This window comes from Salvia splendens, chromosome 5 (genome assembly GCF_004379255.2).
Source record: "Salvia splendens isolate huo1 chromosome 5, SspV2, whole genome shotgun sequence".
Classification (NCBI taxonomy): domain Eukaryota; kingdom Viridiplantae; phylum Streptophyta; class Magnoliopsida; order Lamiales; family Lamiaceae; genus Salvia; species Salvia splendens.
In genome coordinates, this window is record NC_056036.1 from 11,509,640 (window position 1) to 11,532,509 (window position 22,870).

At 37.5% G+C, this 22,870-nt stretch overlaps 1 protein-coding gene across 1 annotated transcript; it reads left to right on the forward strand.

Moving 5' to 3' along the window:
• Positions 1-18,459: 18,459 nt before the first annotated feature.
• LOC121805013 (ethylene-responsive transcription factor 3-like) lies at positions 18,460-19,710 on the forward strand. The gene has a single exon (XM_042204760.1). It carries the CDS (start codon positions 18,730-18,732, stop codon positions 19,414-19,416), a length of 687 nt encoding a protein of 228 aa, XP_042060694.1. The 5' UTR covers positions 18,460-18,729; the 3' UTR covers positions 19,417-19,710.
• The last annotated feature ends 3,160 nt before the right edge of the window (positions 19,711-22,870 follow it).

Consider the following 22,870-nt stretch of genomic DNA (forward strand, 5'->3'; position numbering starts at 1 on the left):
AAAGGACCAAATTACAATATTTAAAACCCGTCAAAACTAAAAAAAAATCGACTGGCCGATCGGGAGCCTGCAATGGCGGCCAGCTGATCGGCGAACGCATCGGCTAGCAACCGCAAATCGGCGTGCGCTCGCCGTTTTTCTCGCCTATTTGCCGCTCGCCGGCTGCAATGGTTCGTCGAGCGGACCGGGCAGCGCCGGGAATAGGCTAGCCGGTCCGCTCGCCGTCATTGTGGATGCTCTAAACAGGGCTTATTTATAAAATAATTACTATTGGTAAAGAATGGAGTACTATAATTTTTATGGATTACTTTTTGGAATATCATAAAAATAGTACTAGTAAAATTTAAATTCATAGTATTGATTAATTAAATGTAATTAACTAATCACCTCAATAATTGAAGTTAAATTTTTTAATTGATAAAATAACAATAGTAATATAATCAGTAATTCATAATTTTAAAATTTAAGGTTTACTTAATATGCTATTAATAGAGAATATAATAAATAATTATTACTCTGTATATTTATATTTTTGTTATTATAATTCATTAATTTTAATAATAGGAGTATATATTACATCTGTTATTGTGATTAAGTGTGGTTCATAATTTTAAATTATATAATATTTTCTAAATTAGTTACTAATTTATAATACAATAATAATGATAATAATATGTACTAGTATTTATTAAGTATTAATTATTATAATATAGGCATATGACATAATAAATATATACTACTACTACTCATATTAATTAGCTATGTAAAAATACTAAAGTTGCATTACTTTTTTAGTTTTCATGAATGATTACTTTATACTATGTTTTAAAAATTAAATGAATTAGTGATTCTTAGACTAACAATTACTATTGGTTTGATTTCATTCTCTATTCAATACTATAAAATCTCTACCTCTATTGAGAAGATGTTTTATTAAAAAAAATCGTTTACCTTTTAGAATTTGATATTGAATTTATTGATCCTTCAAATACAACATTGAGATATGCAATTTTTTTAAAATAAGAGATTTTTTGTATTTTTCTCTTTCTTTTCTCTTATTTTTCTTATTATTATTATTATTATTATTATCTTTACATATAAAATTCGGCGAACTTATTTTATTAAATAATTTAAAACATACATATATACACTTTTAAAAAAAAAGAAAAAAATAATTTATTAAATAATTAAAAAGGATATGAGAAAATGGTCATAAATTTGATTAATTAGGAGAAAAATACTCAATTTTAATATGTCGTGTAAATTAACTATATAATTAATTATTTATATATTTTGTGACGGAAATAATAAGAAAGAAAAGAGAAAATGCAAAAATACCTCATTTTAAGAAATTTGTGTGTCTCGATCTCAAATTCTGAAAGATCAATGAGTTTAATCCCAAATTCTGAAAAGTTGGCGAGTTTGATCTATTTTTCTGAAATTTATATCTATTGAGTGCTGTGAAATACTCTCGTCGCCTAAAAATAGAAACTCTTTTCTTTTTTGGTTTGTCTTCTAAAAATATAAATTTTATATCTTAGGAATTTTTTTTCTCTAATGAGGTGAGACTCATTTTCTACTAGCATACTTTTCTTTCAATTTCTCTTACTTTACTATTTTTGCATTAAAACTTGTGCTGTTTCAAAAGTTTCTATTTTTAGGGTCCGAATGAAACATTTTTTAAGTAGACATGAAATTTCATGTAATTTTATTTTGTGTATTTAGTTAAAAGAGAATGAATACAAATAATGATATTTCATTTTAGAAAAGGAAAATATATGTCGGACTGAGAATAAAGAAACGATCTTCATAATCTTAGACAAATGGAGTTTGGAATTTTAATTTTTGAAGTGGAAAATATAATGAGGTACAGTAATGAACTTAAAATAGAGCGGAGACGTATTTCCAATTAACCTAATACTTCTAGAAACAACTTTTAAACTATCTTCTTCCCACGCGCCGAACTCTTCTTTTTTCTCTTTACTAGTATTCCACCCGTGCTATACACACACATTATATTTTCATCCAAAATTTATATAATTCCATATAATTATGTAGCACAAATATTAAATGAAATATCATTTATTATAATTAATTCCAATTAAAAACTTATAATGAAAATTATTAAATATTGAATTATATACTTTGTATATAAACACACACGTAAACTGACATTACAAAACTAATTAAAACAGTCATAAATTTAAAAATATTAATTATACTCTCAATCTGTTAAATTTTGGAATTGAATGATTACATAGAAAATTATAAGGTTGGCAGACTTTAGGAATATTTTTCTTATATATTAATTTAATTATATATATTTTATTTGATTACATTCTGAATATATATTTTAATTAATTTTATACTCCTTATTTACTAATACTATTAGAACAAAATATAAAGGATGGGATGGGATGGGATGGGATGTGATGAGATGAGATGAGATGAGGTGAGTCCTCTTAGAATCTGAATATTTAAAATGTGATAAGATTAATTTTGAAATGTATATCATCAATTGATTTATTATTTGATGCACAAATAATTTTCATGTAAACATTTAAATAACTTGACTGTATTTTGCATGATATATCTTCAATTAACTTATTATTAGATGTTTTATTACTTTGTATAATGCAAAGTATATCATCAATTGATTTATTATTTGATGCACAAATAATTTTCATGTAAATTTTTAGAGTAACATTTGATAACTTTATTAGCCGATATAACCTAGCAAAAAAAGCTTTCATTCTCATCTTCTTCGCCAAATATTTTATGTGGTTTTTTTTTTTGGACAACAAACATCTTCCTACCCAAGCTTTACTCGTCGGCCAGCTCAATCAAGTACTTCTCTCCCTTTCTTTATTCAACAAACAAAGAAGCAATAGTGTAAATGAAATTTGCAACATTAGAAAAAAAATATTCAATTAGAAAAAAAAAACATACTCAACATTAGAAGAAAAAAAACATACTCAACATTAGTGCTATAGTTCAACATAATAAACATAGATATTGTACAAAAATAGCAATAAAAAAATGAAATAGGATACCTTTTGCAGAATGGCTGGAGCTAATTCAATCTCAACAATGAGTTGAAGTATTGTTGAAGTTACCCCTAGCAAAAATGAATTTACATCAATTCTTCAAGCTTCTTTGTTTGGTAGAACTCAATTATTTTGTAGAACAAAGTCGAATCAAATTTTGTATTTCCGTTTCAGTAAATCATCATTGTACAAGTCAAATTTATAGAAAACGGGTAGCTTTTCGTATTCTTAGTGAATTTAATCCAATATTATTTGTTATAAATTAAATTAATAACAAATGAGTTACAAATTGTTTGAACCTTCACGTTATAATTGTAGGGGTTGGCAGCGGAAGCGTGCGTTCTAACGGATCACATAATACGGATCTATTTAGCAGATTATTTAGACAAAATCTATTCGCGTAATTATCACATGTATCATGCTCATAACTTGAATTACATACATGCTTTAGCACAAAAATCTCTAAAACATGCTTGCTACGGAGTTAGCCAATTTACCTCGTTGATTCTCCAAAGAATCGTCGATTGCTCGCGCCTTCTCCACGATGATCTTCAATACTAGACCACAGATCTTCTGACTGGTGTCCCGAACTGTATTCCGACATCAGGGTGGGCTGATCTTATCGAAACACTAGGACTCGAATAAAGAAGACAGAACTTTTTCACGGAGGAGGAGCTGAAAATCTCACGGAGGAGAAATTCCTTAAGAAAAATCGTCCCCTTCTCTCAATTTAGAGTGGACGAAAATTTCACTAAAAAATTGTTATTTCTGTCTATTTTATTCTCCTATTTATAATAGTTCATATTGTGCTCAGTCAGGGATCTATGGAAGGTTTTGGATATGGGCTCCCCCAATTAGCTTTTTACTAATTAAATTGAACCCACAATTTAATACAAGCTTATATTGGAATATTACGAGCAGCCACTACAGACGTAATATTGACCTCCCCATCCAAATCCGAAATTACAAGTAATCCGGGTTTCCATTTTGTTTATTATTATTTATTTCTCGCGCTTAAGATAGAAATGTCCATTAATTAATTAAAGTCTGCTATGGACTTAATTAATTAACATCTTATTAATTCCAAGAGTGGACTTAGCAAGAAACACTTATTTATTATTCATGGAATAATTAAATTCCAACTGGCCAGTTTCCGAATAATAAAACCTTGTTCAAGCTCCTCTTGAGGACATTATCAAACGAGACTCACCTCGCGCACGATTCAACATAATAGCAATCCTAGCACCGCTAGATAATGATCACCACTACCCAATATACCTGGATCGTTGGGTGACGAAAAACCCGCACCTTTGGTAAGTCAAAGTAGTAGATACTCAATATCGTATGTTCAATGCTAACGTACATTGATTAAGAAATAGATATTTGTCAAGACCTCGTCTTTCAGTAGATAGCATAAAGACACGTCTTGCTGTTCGATCCATTCAGTGTTATACCACACCAACGTCATCTTATTTCAATAAGGTTTAGAAATAATCGGACTGACATTGTAACCTTTCACGATAGGTAGCCAAAGCCTATCTAGGTTGTGAAATTCTTCTTTTTCTTTTGCAAAGCATTGCATAGAACCGACTGTAGTTACCTTAAAGTGGACGACGTCCACAACCAGTCTACTAAGCAAAAGACTTAGGCTTTGTTTACTTCTTATGCATTTAAATGTTTATAAAACATCTTATAAACGCACAAGCAAACACAATGTAATAATATACTGATTCTATTCGTGCGAAATGCTCGAATAATACTGAATCGGGTCAAAAGTGAATTGTAGAGTTTTTTCGTACACAAGCAAGATTCCATTCGTGCGAACTCACTCGAAACATGCTTTTCAGTATGCTAAACCTAACAATAATCTATTAGTAATAAAAAAAGAATTTGAATCAATTGGTTTTGTATTGCCGCTGCCGGTTTGTGTACAATTGCACCATAATTATGGAAACTTATTTTCTCTAATTAAATGGACGTGTACATTTATTATTTTCTTGTAAAACATTCAAATTCATTAGTAAATCACAATTTTAATTATTACCGAGATGAATTCACACAACACAAGCAAAACTAAGGCCATCCGCAACGCTATCTCTTATCTGTCTCTTAACCGTCTCATCTCTTAACTATTCATGGGCCCCACAGTACTTTTCATCACATCTCTTAACTAAGAGACAACACATGCAACCCTCCATCTCTTAACCGTCTCTTAACCATCTCATCCCTTAACTATTCATTTAATTTCATTTTTTATTTTATTTCCAACGAATTCAATTAACAAAGCACACTTCATTAAATAAAATAAAATTACAACTTAAAATTCTAAAAAAATTAAAAGAAAATAATTTAAAATCCTAAAAAAATGAATAAATACATAATTTAATTTCTTCCGCTCACTCTCTCTAAATTCAAAATCTCAAAGCTCAAAGAAGCAGAAGAAAGATCATGTGCGTCTGCCGGTTGCCAAATTTTGTCCAAATGTGCTCCATTAGATCCTCCTGGAGTTGGGCGTGGGCGTTAGAATCACGTGACCTTGCCCGAACAGACAACCGCTCTTGCAAAGACGGATACACTCCACTGCGAGGTGGACTACTTGCGGTAGAGCTTCCCGGGGTTTTAAGGTCGAACCAATTTTCCGCCTTAGGTCCTTCGTCGGCGACAATCATGTTGTGCAAGATTATGCACGTATACATGATGTCGACCATATTCTCCATAAACCACGTACGAGCCGGAGCTTTGATAATGTTGAAGCGCACTTGGAGAACCCCGAACGCCCTCTCCACATCCTTGCGAGCAGCCTCTTGCTTCTGCGCAAAAAGAGCATGTTTTTCATTCACCGGCCTGTTGAACGTCTTCACGAAGGTTGGCCACTTCGGGTAGATGTCGTCGGCAAGATAGTACCCCATTTTATACTGCCGGTTGTTAGCGATGAAGTTGATGACCGGCACTTTACCATTCAAAACTTCGGTGAAGAGGTCAGATTGGCTGAGCACGTTGACGTCGTTGTTCGATCCGGGGACCTCAAAGTACGCATGCCAAATCCATAGCCGGTAGTCGGCAACGGCCTCGAGTATAACGGTGGGGTGGGTGCCTTTGTGGCCGCTCGTGTATGACCCCCTCCACGCCACATGGTAATTCTTCCATTGCCAATGCATGCAATCGACGCTGCCAAGCATCTCGGGGAATCTGTGCACTTCTTTGTGAAGGTGGAGCAGAAACTGACAATCTGCCGTGCTTGGCTTCTGGAGAAATTCGTCGGTGAAGGCTGCCCAGACGCCTTTGCAGAAGTTCATCAGGAACATTCTCCCAGTGCTTTCTCCAATGTGGAGGTATTCGTCAAACAAATCCGTTGTTTGTCCAGTAGCAAGCTGACGGATTGTTGCAGTACATTTTTGCAGCGTCGTGTGGCTGGGACGGCCGACGGCGTCGAACCCTTCTTGGAAGAACTCTTCTCGGGCTGCCAATGTATTTGCGATGTGCAGAAATAGCCGTTTCCGCATGCGGAAACGGCGACGAAGTAGGTCTCTCCCCATACCGGGTTATCACAGAAGTAGTCGCGTACTAACCTTGCGGAGGCTTCCTCCCGGTTACGATGGATGTAAGTCCGGGATCGTCTTTGGGGCGGCGTGGCTTCCTCCGCCTCCATACGTCGATCTTCTATAAGCGATTCTTCCATTATTCGCCGCATTTGCTCAAATGGATCCATGAATGGATTAAATTTGGGAGAAGAATAAAAGAAATGATTTGAGATAAAAATTGGAGAGGAAAGAGAGATGCTTTGAGAAGAATAGATGTGTGTTTGTGTGTGTGAAAGAGGAGTATTTATAGAATAAAAAAAGAAAAAAAAATTAATAAAATAACCGTTGAATGGTCATATTACCGTTTTTAATTTATTATTATTTTTTATTTTTTTATTAAATTCGAATTTAAAAAAAATAATTTATTGCGTCAGCGTGACGAATCCCACTCGCGGGCCGGCGAGTGGGCGTCACGCCTAGCGCCAGCGCGTGCCAGCCGTCTCGGTGAGACCAGCGTCTCGGCGAGACAGGGATGAGACGGGATGCTGCAACGCGTCTCGCGTCCGTCTCGTCTCGGATGCGTTGCGGGTTCTCTAAGCAATTAATTCAGCATAGAGACAGCACAAACAATACCGAATTTGAAACTAATAATTTAATTCTGTGAAAATATGAATTAACCATTTTGCATTTAAAATTGAAAAATGAATTATTTAAACTCTCTCTGTATATTACTCCATTTTTTCAGAAAAGCGGTTGTTTTTAGTTTAAGTTTTAATATGGCCCGCTTAGTAAAAACAAACAAAGGAAGTTAGGATTCAGCTAAAATATAAATACGTGGAAAATAATACTGTACATTATTTTTGTAAAATGGAAAAATGACTCTGACCGTAAGACTAAAAAATAAAGCAAATTTACATCACACAAACCAAACAAACCTAAAGAATATATAATTACCATTTCTCCTAATGAGATTTAAGATATTGTTTATCAAAAGCTATAATTTAAGATTGGACTGGTGAGACATTTCCTGGTCGAGCTCATTTGTTTCAATATAGTGACCATCTACACTAAAAACCCAAACCTTGAAACCTAAATCCTAAACTCCTAACTTTAAAATATATTCATCATGACCAACAAATGAGCCAAATATCAATAAAATTATCTCTCCATCTCAGTTCAAAAATTTAGCATTGTACAAAATAATTTAAAAATTGAATAAATTCACAAATAATACCATACACTACTATTTGTGATGATAAATCTAAAATTAAAATTAAAGTATTTATATAAATATTAGAAATGTTTATAATAAAAATAACATTCACATAAACATGTAAAAGTAATTAGACAACTAAACTATAATTTATAGTATTTTAAATTGTCCACAACTAAACTATAATTTATAGTATTTTAAATTGTCCATTTATAGGAAATTTAAAATACTATAAATCATAGTTCAATTGTCTATTATACTACAATAATATACTAAGATTATCAAATTGATAATTTTGTAGGAGTATTCATTCAAATATTTAAAATTAGATTACTATCACAATTAGAAATATTGGAATAAAATTGCTCAGCCGTAATAGGTAGTATTCTAACTATAGTACAAATTTACAATAAAAAATGAACAACAATAAGTAGAGTAGAAATTACAATGAAAATAATAAAACAAATCGAACTATAAGTTGAGTAGAGGAAAACCCTCTTTCCGACCCGCAAGGCAAATTACTTCCAACTATTTGCTCTCGGATTGACATATTGTTCCCATAGATAAAAGAACTTCCTCTTAATATGTAGAAACACCTCAAACTGTTAGACACTGATGAACTTTATGAAGCTTCGGGAATCAAGCAATATAATGCTCCTAAAATGCACATTAAAATATAGAAAACTTTAGAAAGGAGGAAGAATGCTATTGTTGATGTGTAATCCATCTACAAATCAATGCTTTTTATAGGTACAAAATAAGAATGCGAGAGGTTATGTAATTAAGTCGCCTTAAACCACAAAGTTAAAACAATGAAGGTTACAAGAATTGAAAAGCCAAATAAATGTCTCTCCATTGTCATCCTCCACTACTCAAGCCATTATTCTCATAAGAGATCTCTCTTTTTATTTTATTGTTTCTTAATTTCTTTGCACAATTAGTTAGATGTAATTTAACGTACGAGACTTATATGCATGATTGAATTGAGACATAACATTAGTGATGGATCATAATATTAAATTATTTAAATCACACATTAAATCCAACAATATTTAAATTAAATTACTATTAAATTATTCAAAGCCATAGTTTCATAGATTTTTTTATACCATGTATCATGTATGTACTATATATGTTTTATGGGGTATTAATATTTACTATAGTGAAAATGGCTTGTTAAATAGATAAAATCTTTTCATTTCTCTAATTATCACACAATAAATACAACCTTTTTATTTTTCAAATTTTATTAAAAATTTTATAATCACATTCTTGTTATTTTCTCCAAAACTCAAGGAAGATGAAGGAAATTGTCTAACGGCTATTGCATAGGAATAAATTCTCATCATAAATTCCTATCACCATCTATAACCGTCCAATTATACATATGATCATGATTGTAATCAATTAACCAATTTAGAGCATCCACATCCGTGCTCTTGCCAACGAGCACGGATGTGGGCCCGGCCCCACTTTTTCTGTCTGCTCTTAGGCAAGAGCACAACACCCACATCCGTGCTCTTACGCAAGGACGAGCATAAGAGTTTCACCATTCCATTATTCAATTTAAATAAAAACATTTCCACAAAATTAAAATGCATTAAAAATACCCGGAATAATATTACAAAATACACTAAAAATTAAAAATTACATAATTAAAATCCTAAAAAATAAAAATTACATAATTAAAATCCTAAAATTAAAAATTACATAGTTAAACTCCTAAAAATTAAAAATTACATAATTAAACTCCTAAAAATTAAAAATTACATAATTAAATTCATAAAATTAAAAACCCACTACTCGTGGCCGAATTTCGCCCACATGTGTTTGATTAGTCTTCTTGTAGCTAAACGTGGGTTCGGGTATCGCGCATTGTGTGCCTTGTTTCGATCCTCTCACCCACCATCGTATGCACACCTCGGCGTGGGGGAGACCTCGCGCTTGAGCTTCCGGCTTCATCCTCGTCTTAAAAGCTAGCCACCCTCGGTCCTTCGTCAACTATAATCATGTTGTGTAAGATAATGCACGAGTACATGATGTCGGCGATATTTTTCACGTACCACAGCCGAGACGGGGCCTTCACAATGTTGAAATGGCTTGAAGGACCCCAAAGGCTCTTTCGACGTCTTTTCGCGCGGACTCTTGACGCTGCGCAAAAAAAACCCGTCTCGGGTCTTGCAGGTTGCTGAGTGTCTTCACGAAAGTCGACCACCTTGGGTAGATACCATCGGCGAGATAGTAACCCATGTAGTATACATTTCCGTTGACGGTGAAGTCGATCGCCGGTGCTACACCATTCAACACATCATTGAAGATGGGTGAAGAATAGAGCACGTTCAAGTCATTGTTGGATCCGGCAACACCGAAATATGCATGTCAAATCCATAGGCGGTAGTCGGCGACCTCTTCAAGGATAAGTGTTGGGCCGCCACCTTTGTGGCCGCTTAAGTGTTGCCCCCTCCAAGCAGTCGAGCAATTCTTCCACCTCCAATGCATACAGTCAATGCTGCCAAGCATACCGGGAAAGCCATGGACTGTTTCGTGAAGACGAAGCAATTGTTGGCAATCATCGGTGGTGGGTGCCCGAAGGAATTCATCACCGAAAGCTGAACGAACGCCCTCGCAAAAATTTTTAAGACAAAGGATTCCAGTGGACTCACCGACATGCAAATACTCGTCGAAGAGGTCAGCCGTTTGCCCAGTAGCGAGTTGTCGGATGACACACGTACACTTCTGATGGCAATACTTTTTCCAAGCTTTGCCAATAGGCGACTTTTGATGGATCACTCTAACTGCAGTTCTAATAGAAGAAATATGCTTTTTCCACAATTCAAGTGCATCTTGTACACATAAGTTCAAAATATGACATATGCATCTTTGATGAAAATACTTACCATTGATAACCGGACCACAAGCCGCAATCAAGTCACTAATACTTGTAGTGTTAGCAGTAGCATTATCAAAAGCCACATAAAATATCTTGTTGCATAATTGAAACTCATTCAAAACTTGAATAATTAAAGAAACAATTTCGGGTGTAGTGTGTTGTGTGAGAAATTCTCTAAAACCTATCAAACGCTTGTTCAAAGTCCAACTATTGTCTACAAAATGAACCGTAATGCCCATGTATGAATGTCTGTTAAAACAACCAATCCATACATCTGAGCAAATGTTCACTTTGTGTCTCAAGTTGAGTAGATAACGTGCTAACTCTACCTTTTTCCCCGTACATTGTCGAACGGTAGATCGTTGAACAGTCATTCGACTTATTTTCTTTACCGCTACGTTAAACGCACTTTGCATAGTAACCTCATATTTTTTGTCATCATAAACATTAAAAGGAAAATGCTTCATTGCAACCCATCTAGTAAAAGCTTCAGTAACATTTTTAGGACCAAATTTAAAAAGAGCTGGCGTACCTGATTGAGACGAACCTGAGCCACCGGGCTGGAAGTTTAGTTGGGTTTGGGTAGCGGCAGTGCCACATTCTATCGGATGCTTTGTCACCAAATGACGACGGAGGGTGCCATATCCCCCATCACTCCCAAATTTGTAGACTTTCGGACAATAGTTACAATATGCTTGATACCCTGATGTCACTTCTTGAGAGAGAGGATCATTTGGGTTTGGAACTACCACCGATACCTTCTTGTAATGTTTAACAAAAATATCAGATTTCAATACTTTTTTAGTGGGTGGAGGGGGAGGAGGAGACATGTCCTCATTTCCGCCGGTGCTAGACGGAACCCGGGAACGAGATCCATCATCATTGTTGTTCGAGTCCGATGATATAACCACGTCTTACTCGTCATCATCATCTTGTTGGCTGTAACTGCCACTACTTCCGCCACCTTGATGCATTTGAGTGAGTAGCATGACAGTCCTATGATCTTCTTCAATCTATAAATATTATATAAGTAGAAGATATGAATTAGGAGCACAAACAAAAAAAATGAAAAACACAATAATATGAAATTATGAATGCTTAAAATAAAATAAGAACTTACTTGCAAACATTCAGCCTCCGGGAAACCTTGTCCAAAACTTCTAGACGACTAGGTCGTCGGGATCTTTGACAACAAGTACTTTGATCTTGGGCAATTCCTTTGCCCCGATTACCACCACGAGAAGAAGACATATTACAAAATGAAAGTAATATAGAATATGGATTATGGAGATTATGGATGGTAACTTGGTAAGCAAATAATAGAAAGAGAGCACAATCACAACAATAAAGTAGTAAGCAACTTGAGCAAATTAGAGAATGTGGATAGAGAATAGAGAAATTGAGATTGAGAAGAAAAATTCTAGTAAACACAAGAATGGGGCAAGTAAAAATGATGGGGTAAGTAAGGTATTTATAGGAGAAAAATTGGAAGAAAAAAAATTCAAAAAATTCAAAAAATGAATTCAGTCCACGGTTTCTACCGAAAACAACCGGTTTCTGCCCGGTTTTCATGCCTATACACTGCGACCTAGCTCCTGCCACTTGAAAAAGTACCTGAACCGTCAGAAACCGGCGGTTCAAACCGCCGGTTTCTGACGCAAACCGGTGAACCTTCTGCACCCCTAGCCTAAAAAAGCCTGAAAACCTATGACCCTAGCCGGAATCTTACCATTTGAACCGGGGAACCGGCAGTTTTGATCCGCATGTTCCAGTTTGTGATTTTCTTGAACCTGAATCGGCCCGCTAGAACCGCCGAACCGCCGATTCTGATTCCAATTCCGATTTATGAACCGGCAGTTCCGAACTGGCGGTTCGGTTCGGTTTGTGCATGCCTAGTCTCAATTATGGGGCTTGATTGGTTGACACTTATATGAATAGTTGATGATTATGAGATTTTTTATGGCTGTGAATTTTATAAAGTTTAGCAGCGAATTGTTGATTTGATGGGATATTTTATGGTTATAAATATATTTTTTTGGTTTTGGACATATGCTATATACATGGAAAATATTATCGGTTGGCTATCAGATACTAATAAATAAATAACATAAGTATAATAATTATAGTCATTGGTAAATAATGCAAATACTTAATGAAAGAAAAAATGAATTTAAATTAATATCTTTATTATCTATTGGAGAATTATGGTTAGTGTTGGTGGGTACAAATTAGTTGGCTTGGAAGATAACTGTCGATATTACTCTATTTTTTGTCAGCACTATATTCTCGATGGATCATTAATACGCTCTTTTGGCATATATATAATTGGTCTTATAAACGTGGCATGCTTGGATCGAAGCTTATAAAGAAAGATTTCCCGTTGTGGTTCTATTTAATGTTTGGATATTTTATTTTATACAGAATTTAATGATATTGGATTTTGTAGATGTATATTTGATAATTGAGTTTTGTTAATTACTTCATGACACTTAATTGTACAGCATTTTCTACACAAATTAGTTGGGTTGGAAGATAACTATCGATATTCCTTCATCTTTCGTCAGCAATACATTCTCGATGGATCATTAATACGCTCTTTCGGCATATTATATCATTGGTCTTATAGACGTGGCATGTTTGGATCGAAGCTCATAAAAAAAAGATTTCCCGTTGTGGTTCTATTTAATGTTTGAATATTTTATTTTATACGCAATTTAATGATATTGGATTTTGTTGGTTGTATCTTTGACGATTGATTTTTGTAAATTACTCCTCCGTCCACCATTTAAAAAACACTTTTTGTTTGGACATGAATTTTCATAATTGTTTGACTTTGTGAAGAGAAATAAAGGAAGAATGTGAGAGCCATTTAAAATAGTAGGAGTATTGGATTTATATTGGAGTGTGAGTGTAAAAATTTGGTGTATTGTGTGGTCCGCATCCTAAAATCGGAATAAAATAAATAATTTTATAAATCGCGAACAAACTAAAATGACAAAATAGTTCTAGGGAGTACTTTATGCTACTTAAATTGTACTCCTATTATTTTCTACCTCAGTCAGTCGTTTGTCGGGTAGATTATGTTACACAGCCCTAAGTTGCACCGCATGCACTTTTAATAATTAATTTGTGTAATTTCTTAACACAAACAAATCAGTTAGTACCCCCTCCGTCCCCCAAAGTTTGTCCCATTTTACCATTTTCGTTCGTTTCACAAAGCTTGACCCACTTAGAATCTTACCAAAAGTAGACATTAAATACACTCTCAATCTCCTTAATCTGGGATCCTTATTCCACTACACACCTTCATTTAATATAAAATCAAACAATTTCATAAAATCCGTGTCAGATCAAATTAGGATAAACTTTGGGGACGGAGGGAGTACCATACACTACTACTATTATCGAAATTTTAGATAATTAAAACAATATAAACCACCTTTAAAAAAGCCCACGACAAGCCCATTAACGCTGCTCTTAAAAACTTGATCGGTTTGGTTGGGTTGTCAAGATTGATTTTATGTAAAATGATTTATATTAATTAAAAATAGAATTCTTATTTTTTTTGTCTATTTTATTCTTCTCTTATTTAATTTACTAGAATTTTTTTTAGTTCTTATGCTAAATGAAACTCCTTACTTAATTGCAGCAAGATCTGTTCTTTATTTGCCAACTGCACTGCCCTATGCCCGGGCATGAAATTCCTTGCTTAAATTAAGACTTAAGGGAGAGTTTTAAAAAAAAATAGAAGAGAAAAAGAAATGGAAATATTAAACAAAGGTGGGAACAATTAAACATTTATAAGTGGTTACTTTACGACAAGGAGAATCTACTAGTAAAAAAAATAACTTACAAATAAGGGCATCCACAGTGGGGCGGACATAGGCCGCCCGATGCCTCGGGCGCGCCATCGTCCGCTATTGTGGTTGTGCGGACGACGGATGATGCGTCGTCCGCGCCCTAAGCTTAGTCCGCGGATAAAGCGCGAACGATAGGGCATCGTCCCCGGCATCGTCCGCCCACTGTGGGCGACGCGGACGATGACGCGGACGATTCAACGCGTTTTTTTCCGAAATTTGTCTATTTAAACCTCGATTGTCATTCTATTTTTCATACGAACATTTCTCGCATCTCTCATCTCTCACAAACCAAAATGAACCACGACAACGACCGGAGTTCCTCGAAGGGCGGTAGTCCGACCTTGACTCGAGCCTAAAATGCGCAGCTCATGAACGACATGATTGAAGAAGTGTGGGTCCATAACCGCCGTCGCTGAGTTTGCGTATTTTTTTAAATTCGTATTGTAATGTATTAATTTTATAAATGAAATGAAGGTTTTTCCCAATTTTTGTAGTTATTTAAATATTCAAATAGAAGAAAATGTTTAGGGCGCCCCACTGCAGGTGGAAGGGCAGGGGGATAAAATGCTGACGTGGCGGTGCATAGGGCGGGCTTTAGGGCGCCCTCCACTATGGATGCTCTAAAGCCTCTAAGGCCATCCACAGTGGGGGGGACGATGCAACGCGTTTTTGTTTTTTATTGATTTTTTAAATTAGAAATTTGTCTATTTAAACCTCGATTGTCATTCTATTTTTCATACGAACATTTCACGCATCTCTCATTTCTCTCATCTCTCACGTTTCTCCATCTCTCACAAACCAAAATGAACCACAACGACGACCGGAGTTCCTCGGAGGACGGTAGTCCGACCTTGACTCGAGCCTTAAATGCAGCCGTGCACGACGCAATGGCGAAATGCTTAGCCATAATGCAAAGCGAGGAGGCGGAGGCGGCAGCGGCGGCGGAGCAGATCCCCAGGCCTATTCGATGTCGGGCGTTTGTCCGACGCGACCACGTCGTAGCTCACGAAAGTCTACGTACAGACTATTTTGCCGAGCAACCACGGTGGGGCCCGACTATTTTCCGCCGTCGTTTTAGAATGCCTCGTTACATTTTCTCAGCATTGTCTAGACGTTACAGTCACGTGATGAATACTTCCAGTATCAGGAAGATGGCATCGGCAGACCGGGACTTACGCCGTTGCAAAAGTGCACAGTTGCACTCCGTCAGTTGGCCTACGGCACCAGCGTTGACATGTTCGACGAGTACCTCTACGCCGGGGATACAACAGGCCGCGAGTGCCTGAAGAGATTTTGTAGGGGAGTTGTGGAGGCCTACAACGACACATATTTGCGAAAGCCGACAGCTGTAGATTGCCAGGGCCTAATGAGAATGCTTGAGACGGCGCACGACTTTCCTGGGATGCTAGGGAGCATCGACTATGCACTGGACGTGGAAGAATTGTCCGACGGCGTGGAGAGGCCAATTCAGTGGATACAAGGGCAGCCACCCGACGATGATCCTCGAAGCCGTCGCTGAGCATCGGCTCTGGATCTAGCATGCTTACTTCAGTGTAGCCGGGTCGAACAACGACATCAACGTCCTCAACTCATCCACCCTCTTCACCGAGCAATGCAACGGCAACAGCTCGACCATCGAGTTCACCTCCAACAAGCGCCAATACCACATGTGGTACTACTTGGCCGATGACATATACCCAAGGTGACCTGTTTTTCTGAAGACGACCAGTTGCCCAATTGGTGAGAAGAGAGTTTTATTTGCGCAAAAGCAGGAGGCGGCGCGAAAGGATGTGGAGCGGGCATTTGGTGTGCTCCAAGCACGGTGGGCAATAGTGAAAGGGCCGGACCGTCTCTGGTTCAAGGAAGTCCTCGCCGATGTCATGTATGCATGCATAATCTTGCACAACATGATAGTCGAACATGAAGGTGGGAGCATCACCGATTGGACCGATGACGAAAGTGCATCTAGCTCCTCCAGCACGGCGACCGAGCCCCCCTCTCAAGGATTACCGACGGGCTTCAATGAGGTTCTATCTAGACAAGCCTCAATGCGCAACCAACACGACCATGTGCAGCTCATGAACGACATGGTTGAAGAAGTGTGGGCCCGTAACCGCCATCGCCGAGTTTGCGTATTTTTTTTGTAATCCGTATTGTAATGTATTAATTTTATAAATGAAATGAAGGGTTTTCTCAATTTTTGTAGTTATTTAAGTATTCAAATAGAAGAAAATGCTTAGGGCGCGCCCCACTGCAGGTGGAAGGGCAGTAGGATAAAATGCTGACGTGGCGGTGCATAGGGCGGGCTTTAGGGTGTCCACAATGGGGGAGTCGCGGCCCGCGGCTCGGCGCGCGGCCCCCCATTGAAAAGGCCGAGAGCCGGGGCGGAGAGTCGAGAAGCGTGGCTGAGCCGCGGCCGCGGCCTTCACGCGGCTGAGCCGTGTGAGCCGCGGCCCTCCCATTGCAAGCGCCGAGAATCGCGGCTGGGCCGCGGAAATTATTATTTTTTTTAATTTTCGAAATTTTGTGCATAAATATACTACATTTCCACTCCATTTTCCAACTCCATTTTACTCCCATTTTCCTCCAATCTTCCCTTCCAACTTCAATTTAACCTTGCAATTATGGATTCCGACGATGAACAATTCCAACAAGCGGTAGTTTATAAATATCATAAATTTAAAACTAATAAAATTTATTAGACTTAAATTAAAAAATAATATTAAAAAAATAAACAAATTAATTTTTTTAAAAGAGGACCACATTTGGTGGCCCTTGTTATTTTTGATAGTTTTGTTGACTTTACCATTACGGAAGCCACATGAGAGCCACGAATGGTGGCCTTCAAGGGCCACCATTGTGGACACTCTTAGGGCGTCCCAGTGTGGATGCTCTAAAGGGTTTGAAAAATGAGTATAACTTTTTCCTGAATTTATATTTTTAACATAAATTTTGTAATATTGCAATTAAAACGTCACTTTTTTTTTAATTGTAACATCCTCAATTTTTCTGCAAAGTTGGAATGTTGTAAATGCAAGAATCAAATGACATTGGTAAACTATTGATGAATTGGAGCTGTTCTAGTTGTATTTTTTTGTAAACATGAAAAGCACAAATGAATAGTACTCCAATATTGTTGTGGTGTAAACAAATTAATGAAATAAAATAGGTGTGGGTTGGGGGTTGGAATGTTGAAAGTAGAAACTATGCTCTACGCGTGAAGAGTTCTTAGTTAATCAATTAATTAATTAATATTCAAACAAAACATACCACTGCCTTTCACACGTAGACCACCTAAGACAACTGGATAAGGATCATTTGCCAAACCTTCGTATTTTTCATTTTTTATATTTTTATTTGATATAATAATAATACTAATAATTTAAATTAAAGTGCTAAAATTTTATCAAATTCTAATGAATATTGTAAATTTGAAAGCAAATTTTAATATTCACTATTATATTATTTTGTGATAACATGTCGACTTTCAACAACGATCAAGGTGGAAATCCAACTGCCGTATAAAATTTTTATTTGCAGTGGAGCTGCGATTAGCCACCCACCGGCCACGATTCGAGCTCCACCACAAATTACTCCAGCACGAATCAAAATACTTCCAAATATCCTTTCTCTCCCTTTTACTTTAGTTATTTCTACATTCCATTTAATGCCATGAGATTTTCTTACACATGTTCATATCTTCTATGGTAAATAAAATTGTATTTTGATCCTAAAAATGAATAAGGAAAAGGAAAATAGAGAAAATTGCAAAATGAATCAATAGAAATTTATTTGAATGGGTGGTTGGTCTGTGGGGGCGTGTGATGTGAAAAGGAAGAGAAATCGATAAGGCAATTCCACCACCCCCTACCAGCCTACCTCAAATACCATAGAAAAATCACTTTTTAGTTTTGAACAAGGAAAAAATAAAATTATAATTAAATAACCGAATCCCAACCCCTCTTTCCCACACACAACACACAGTAGAGAGAGAAAAAAGGAAAATTTATTATCACAATCTAATCTCATCTCTTCTCTCTATGGCGTTTGTTTCCTCTGTAAATATGTGTTCTTCTCTCCTATCTCCTTCTCCTTTCTCTCTCTCAAATAGTAATCTCTAATCGCTTGAGAAACTTTGTATTTTTAGTTTTGATTCTTTTTCCCCAATTTTTTCGGTGCTCATCTTTTAATTTGAGCCATGCGGAGAGGCAAAGCAGCGGCGAGGCAGGCGGCGGCGGTGGTTCCTGGCGTCGAAATCAACGGATCGGGAGGATCTAAGGAGATCAGATTTCGCGGCGTCAGAAAGAGGCCGTGGGGGAGGTACGCCGCTGAGATCAGAGACCCTTGGAAGAAGACGCGTGTCTGGCTCGGCACCTTTGACTCGGCGGAGGATGCCGCTCGCGCCTACGACGCCGCTGCGCTCTCTCTCCGCGGCCCCAAGGCCAAGACCAACTTTCCCTTACCGCCAAACGGCGCCGTTTATCCAGATTTCAACCCTCAAAACCCTAATCAGCCGCGTATTAATAGTAGCCCCAACGATCCGTTCATGGATTGCCGGTATTACCCCCAGGACCAGCACATAATCGCGCAGCAGCGGCCGACGTCCAGCGGCATGAGCAGCACTGTGGAATCCTTCAGCGGGCCGCGGCAGTTGCCGCCGCAGCCGATTGTGCAGCAGCAGAGAAGGCATCCGAGGCCGCCGCCGGTGGCGCCCGATGATTGTCACAGCGATTGTGATTCGTCCTCATCCGTGGTTGATGACACCGACTGTGACATCGCCTCCTCCTCTTGTAAAATGCCCATGCCTTTTGATCTTAACATGCCGCCGCCGGGAGACGCCGTCGCCGACGTTGACGACTTTGCCTGCACGGCTCTCCGGCTCTGAGCGGTTTCCCTCCGGTGATAAATTATGTACTTGTCATTTGGAAGAGATTCACCCGTTTGGTTAAAAATTACTAAAACAAATTCTCCTCTTTTTCGTTTTTTTCTTTTTTTGTTTTGCTTTTATTTTGCGGAAAAAACCCCCAAAAAACAAAGCAAGGAGAGAGAAGAAGAATGCTCATAGACGTGGGTGAAGACTGACGGTATTCTACGAGTGTATGTTGTTTGCAGAGAATTTACTTTTTTTTGTATTTATAATCCCTAATGTTATCCATAATAGAAGATATTATGATTGGTATATGAGTGTGTTCTATTTCTTTCATGTTCTCTACTATATATGTATGCATATGCCATATCTGCTGTTTCAGTCCTTATTTTGCACGCAGACGTGTTGTTTTAGGTCTTATTAGATCATTCACTAGAGCTTTGTCCATGTTAAATATGGTAATTTTATGTCTTCTAGCATTTCGAAAATTGTTTATTAAATCTAGTGTTAATGTGTTTGTCAAATTTGAATTGCAGCCTTTTTATGTTGATTTGGGATCATTTGCGTGAAACTAAGTACTGTATTTAATATTTTCAAGATCATATGCATTGTTAGAAACAGCAGTTTCTTCTTTTTGCTTGAGAAATGTGGCTACGATCGAATAAGTAGATCATTGTCCTGTCTATGTTGTTTTGTTCGCACCATGGGAACGTTTAGGATTTTCATATACACCATGATTTCTGAAGCTGTTGCAGGATCTCATTTTGCTGGCTGCTACCTCTTGAATGCTGGTTGCAGTTCCATTCTTTTTCTTTCTGTTTGTCCAGATCAATCTATACGTTCTTCCCGTTCGTTAAAACTATTTCCGTTTCATTTCTATTGGTACTAAATGGGTTTTGTTATTGATCATGCTGTGAATTGTTAGAACTTGTGCCATCTGTTGGCAGTTCATAATGCCATCAATATAAAGGGATATTGCAGTGTAATGGCAAATAAATGAGTCTGGTAGTGAAGTGTCCTCCACCATTTTGCATGCGACTCCATCCCTCTACAATTCACAAATACTTGAGTTGTGAATGTAGGGTGATGTTACTCTTTAATTAATGCGGTGACATATCTGAAGAGATATATGGAGTGTTTGTTTCATTCCTATTTTGATATTGCTATGTTATAACGATTGAAATTCTTGCTGAGGAGATGAAGAGCGAGAACATCTCTAGTTTGCGCCTTGAGGGTATCTATATGCTTGTTTTGTTTGGCATGCATAGTGATGAATTCATTTCCGATACCTCACTTGCATGACAGAAGATGCAGCTTGAAAAGAAACCTATATTCGATGTTGGTTGCTGCCTGGATTGGGTTTCAAAGGAGCTAAAACTACAGTAGTCAGATGAGTTTGAGATGAGAACTGCGTAGATTATAGGCATAGTTGAGAATCCACTTTATGTGAACTGGAAAATTTGAGGGTAATAATTTTGATCTAAGTTTACATCCATCATTACTTTATACCTACCATCATCTATGTGCCTCTAAGTGGCTTTTCTCTCATTTGCTAGTACACTCTTTTTTAAAGCTTGGGCAGTTGCATAATTGATTAATGTCCGACTTGTTCAATTCTTTTTCTGACTTTTCAGCAGATTAAAGAAATTTTGACCATCATGATTGGTCAATTTTGGAATTGTATTAGATCAATGAAAGGGTTCCCACTTCCCACCCATAAATGAAAACGGAAGCTGCAATTGCAATTTGCAAGCATAGTTTGAAGCCATCAAGTTTTGAATGCAATTGTGTTTGGACAAATTTGAATGAGGTTGCGATAAGATAGTGTAGTAGGAAAATGGTTCAAATCATGCATTTTTATTCGAAAAAACATTAGAGATTAGTATTGTTCGCTTGTCCTCCAAAATTTCACTTGGAATTCTTGAGTTGCAAACTATGGTCTGTAGAGATTTCACGATTAGTGACGATAACATTGAGATAAGCAGATGAGTTTATATAAATACATTGGGCAGATTGCTTTATGAAAGGAGCACGGTTGTGTTCAGGATAGGGCGTGCCATGGCTGGTCCTGACTCCGACAATCTTCTGGTGGGGGGTTTGCCCGTCTTGAGACCACTAGCATAGCAGGCTGGGGCCTATATGTGAGCATTGTCTGGATTCATCACCATTGATTGTTATCTTACAAGTGAAGAACAAGAATGAATTCTAAATTCCTTCAATTACACTAATGGAGTGCCGAGTGTATATCCGCAATGGGATGTAGTTTCGACCCTACTCGTTACCAATTCTTTGGTCACTCTCCACTTAGATGAAAAAGCTGGATTACGTTCAAATCATATAAGTGAGAAGAATAACGCTTCATGGAAAAGTACAACCAACTTGTTGGAAATTGGAGTGAGAACTCGCTGGTTTATCCACCCAATTAGCAGCAAAGCCTAGTGGCAACTCGCATATCAAGTATAAGGCCATCCGCAACGCTGTCTCTTATTCGTCTTTTAACCGTCTCATCTCTTAACTATTCATGAGCCCTACTGTACTTTTCACTCCATCTCTTAACTAAGAGATAGCACCTGCAACCCTCCATCTCTTATCCGTCTCTTAACCATCTCATCCCTTAACTATTCATTTAATTTCATTTTTTATTTTTATTTCCAACAAATTCAATTAATAAAAAATACAATTCATTAAATAAAATAAAAACATAATTAAAATCTTAAAAAAATAAAAATTACATAATTTAAATTACAATTTTATAAAAATTAAAAAACTACTCCGCCGGCGAATCATCCCCCGAAGGCGGTGGCGGTGCACTCAAGCTACCTGGAGGCGGAATACCAATTTGTCCTACCATATACTCAATTCCGACAAGATGTGCTTGATATTATGGAGGCGTCATGCGGGAAGTGTCCGCCATCGTGGTGGTCAAGTACATGGACAATAGGGTGTTCGAGCCCGAGACCGAGCCCGCCTGGCTTGATTCGCCTCGGCCCCTCCTCCCTCTAGCCGCCTTCGCCGCCTTGGTCCCTTGCGGCCGACGGCGCCCACGAGAGGACCCCCTGCATCGGTGGTCGTGCCCTCAACCTCCTGTGAGACAAACTTTTGTGCGGCGCTACCTGAACTGCCCTCACTAGACGAGTATTGGCCACCCGTCGTGTGCTTCGTGCGTTTCGAGGTCGAGCCTGTGCTGGACTGGACACCGCCAGCCCACCTTTCTTCGTCTCTGACCACCTCCCAAACATCGACATGTTTGAATTCTTTGCCGTTGTCATCAAAAAAGACTCGCAAAGCCGCTCTCAGAATGTCGGCTCCACTGGCTCCGTTTTGGTAATTCGCCGGTTCAATCTTGTTGATCCCCTCAAAATTTTTTGACTTCTCTGTCGACTCGGTCAAAATGACTGCGAAGCATCTTCAATGTGCGGCGGCGGGACCCCTTTGGCTTATTCTCGTTGTAGGCGTCGGTGACCTTTTCCCA

Coding starts and splice junctions, on each gene's coding strand:
- LOC121805013 (XM_042204760.1), top strand. CDS start 18,730: ATGCGGAGAGGCAAAGCAGCGGCGAGGCAGGCGGCGGCGGTGGTTCCT.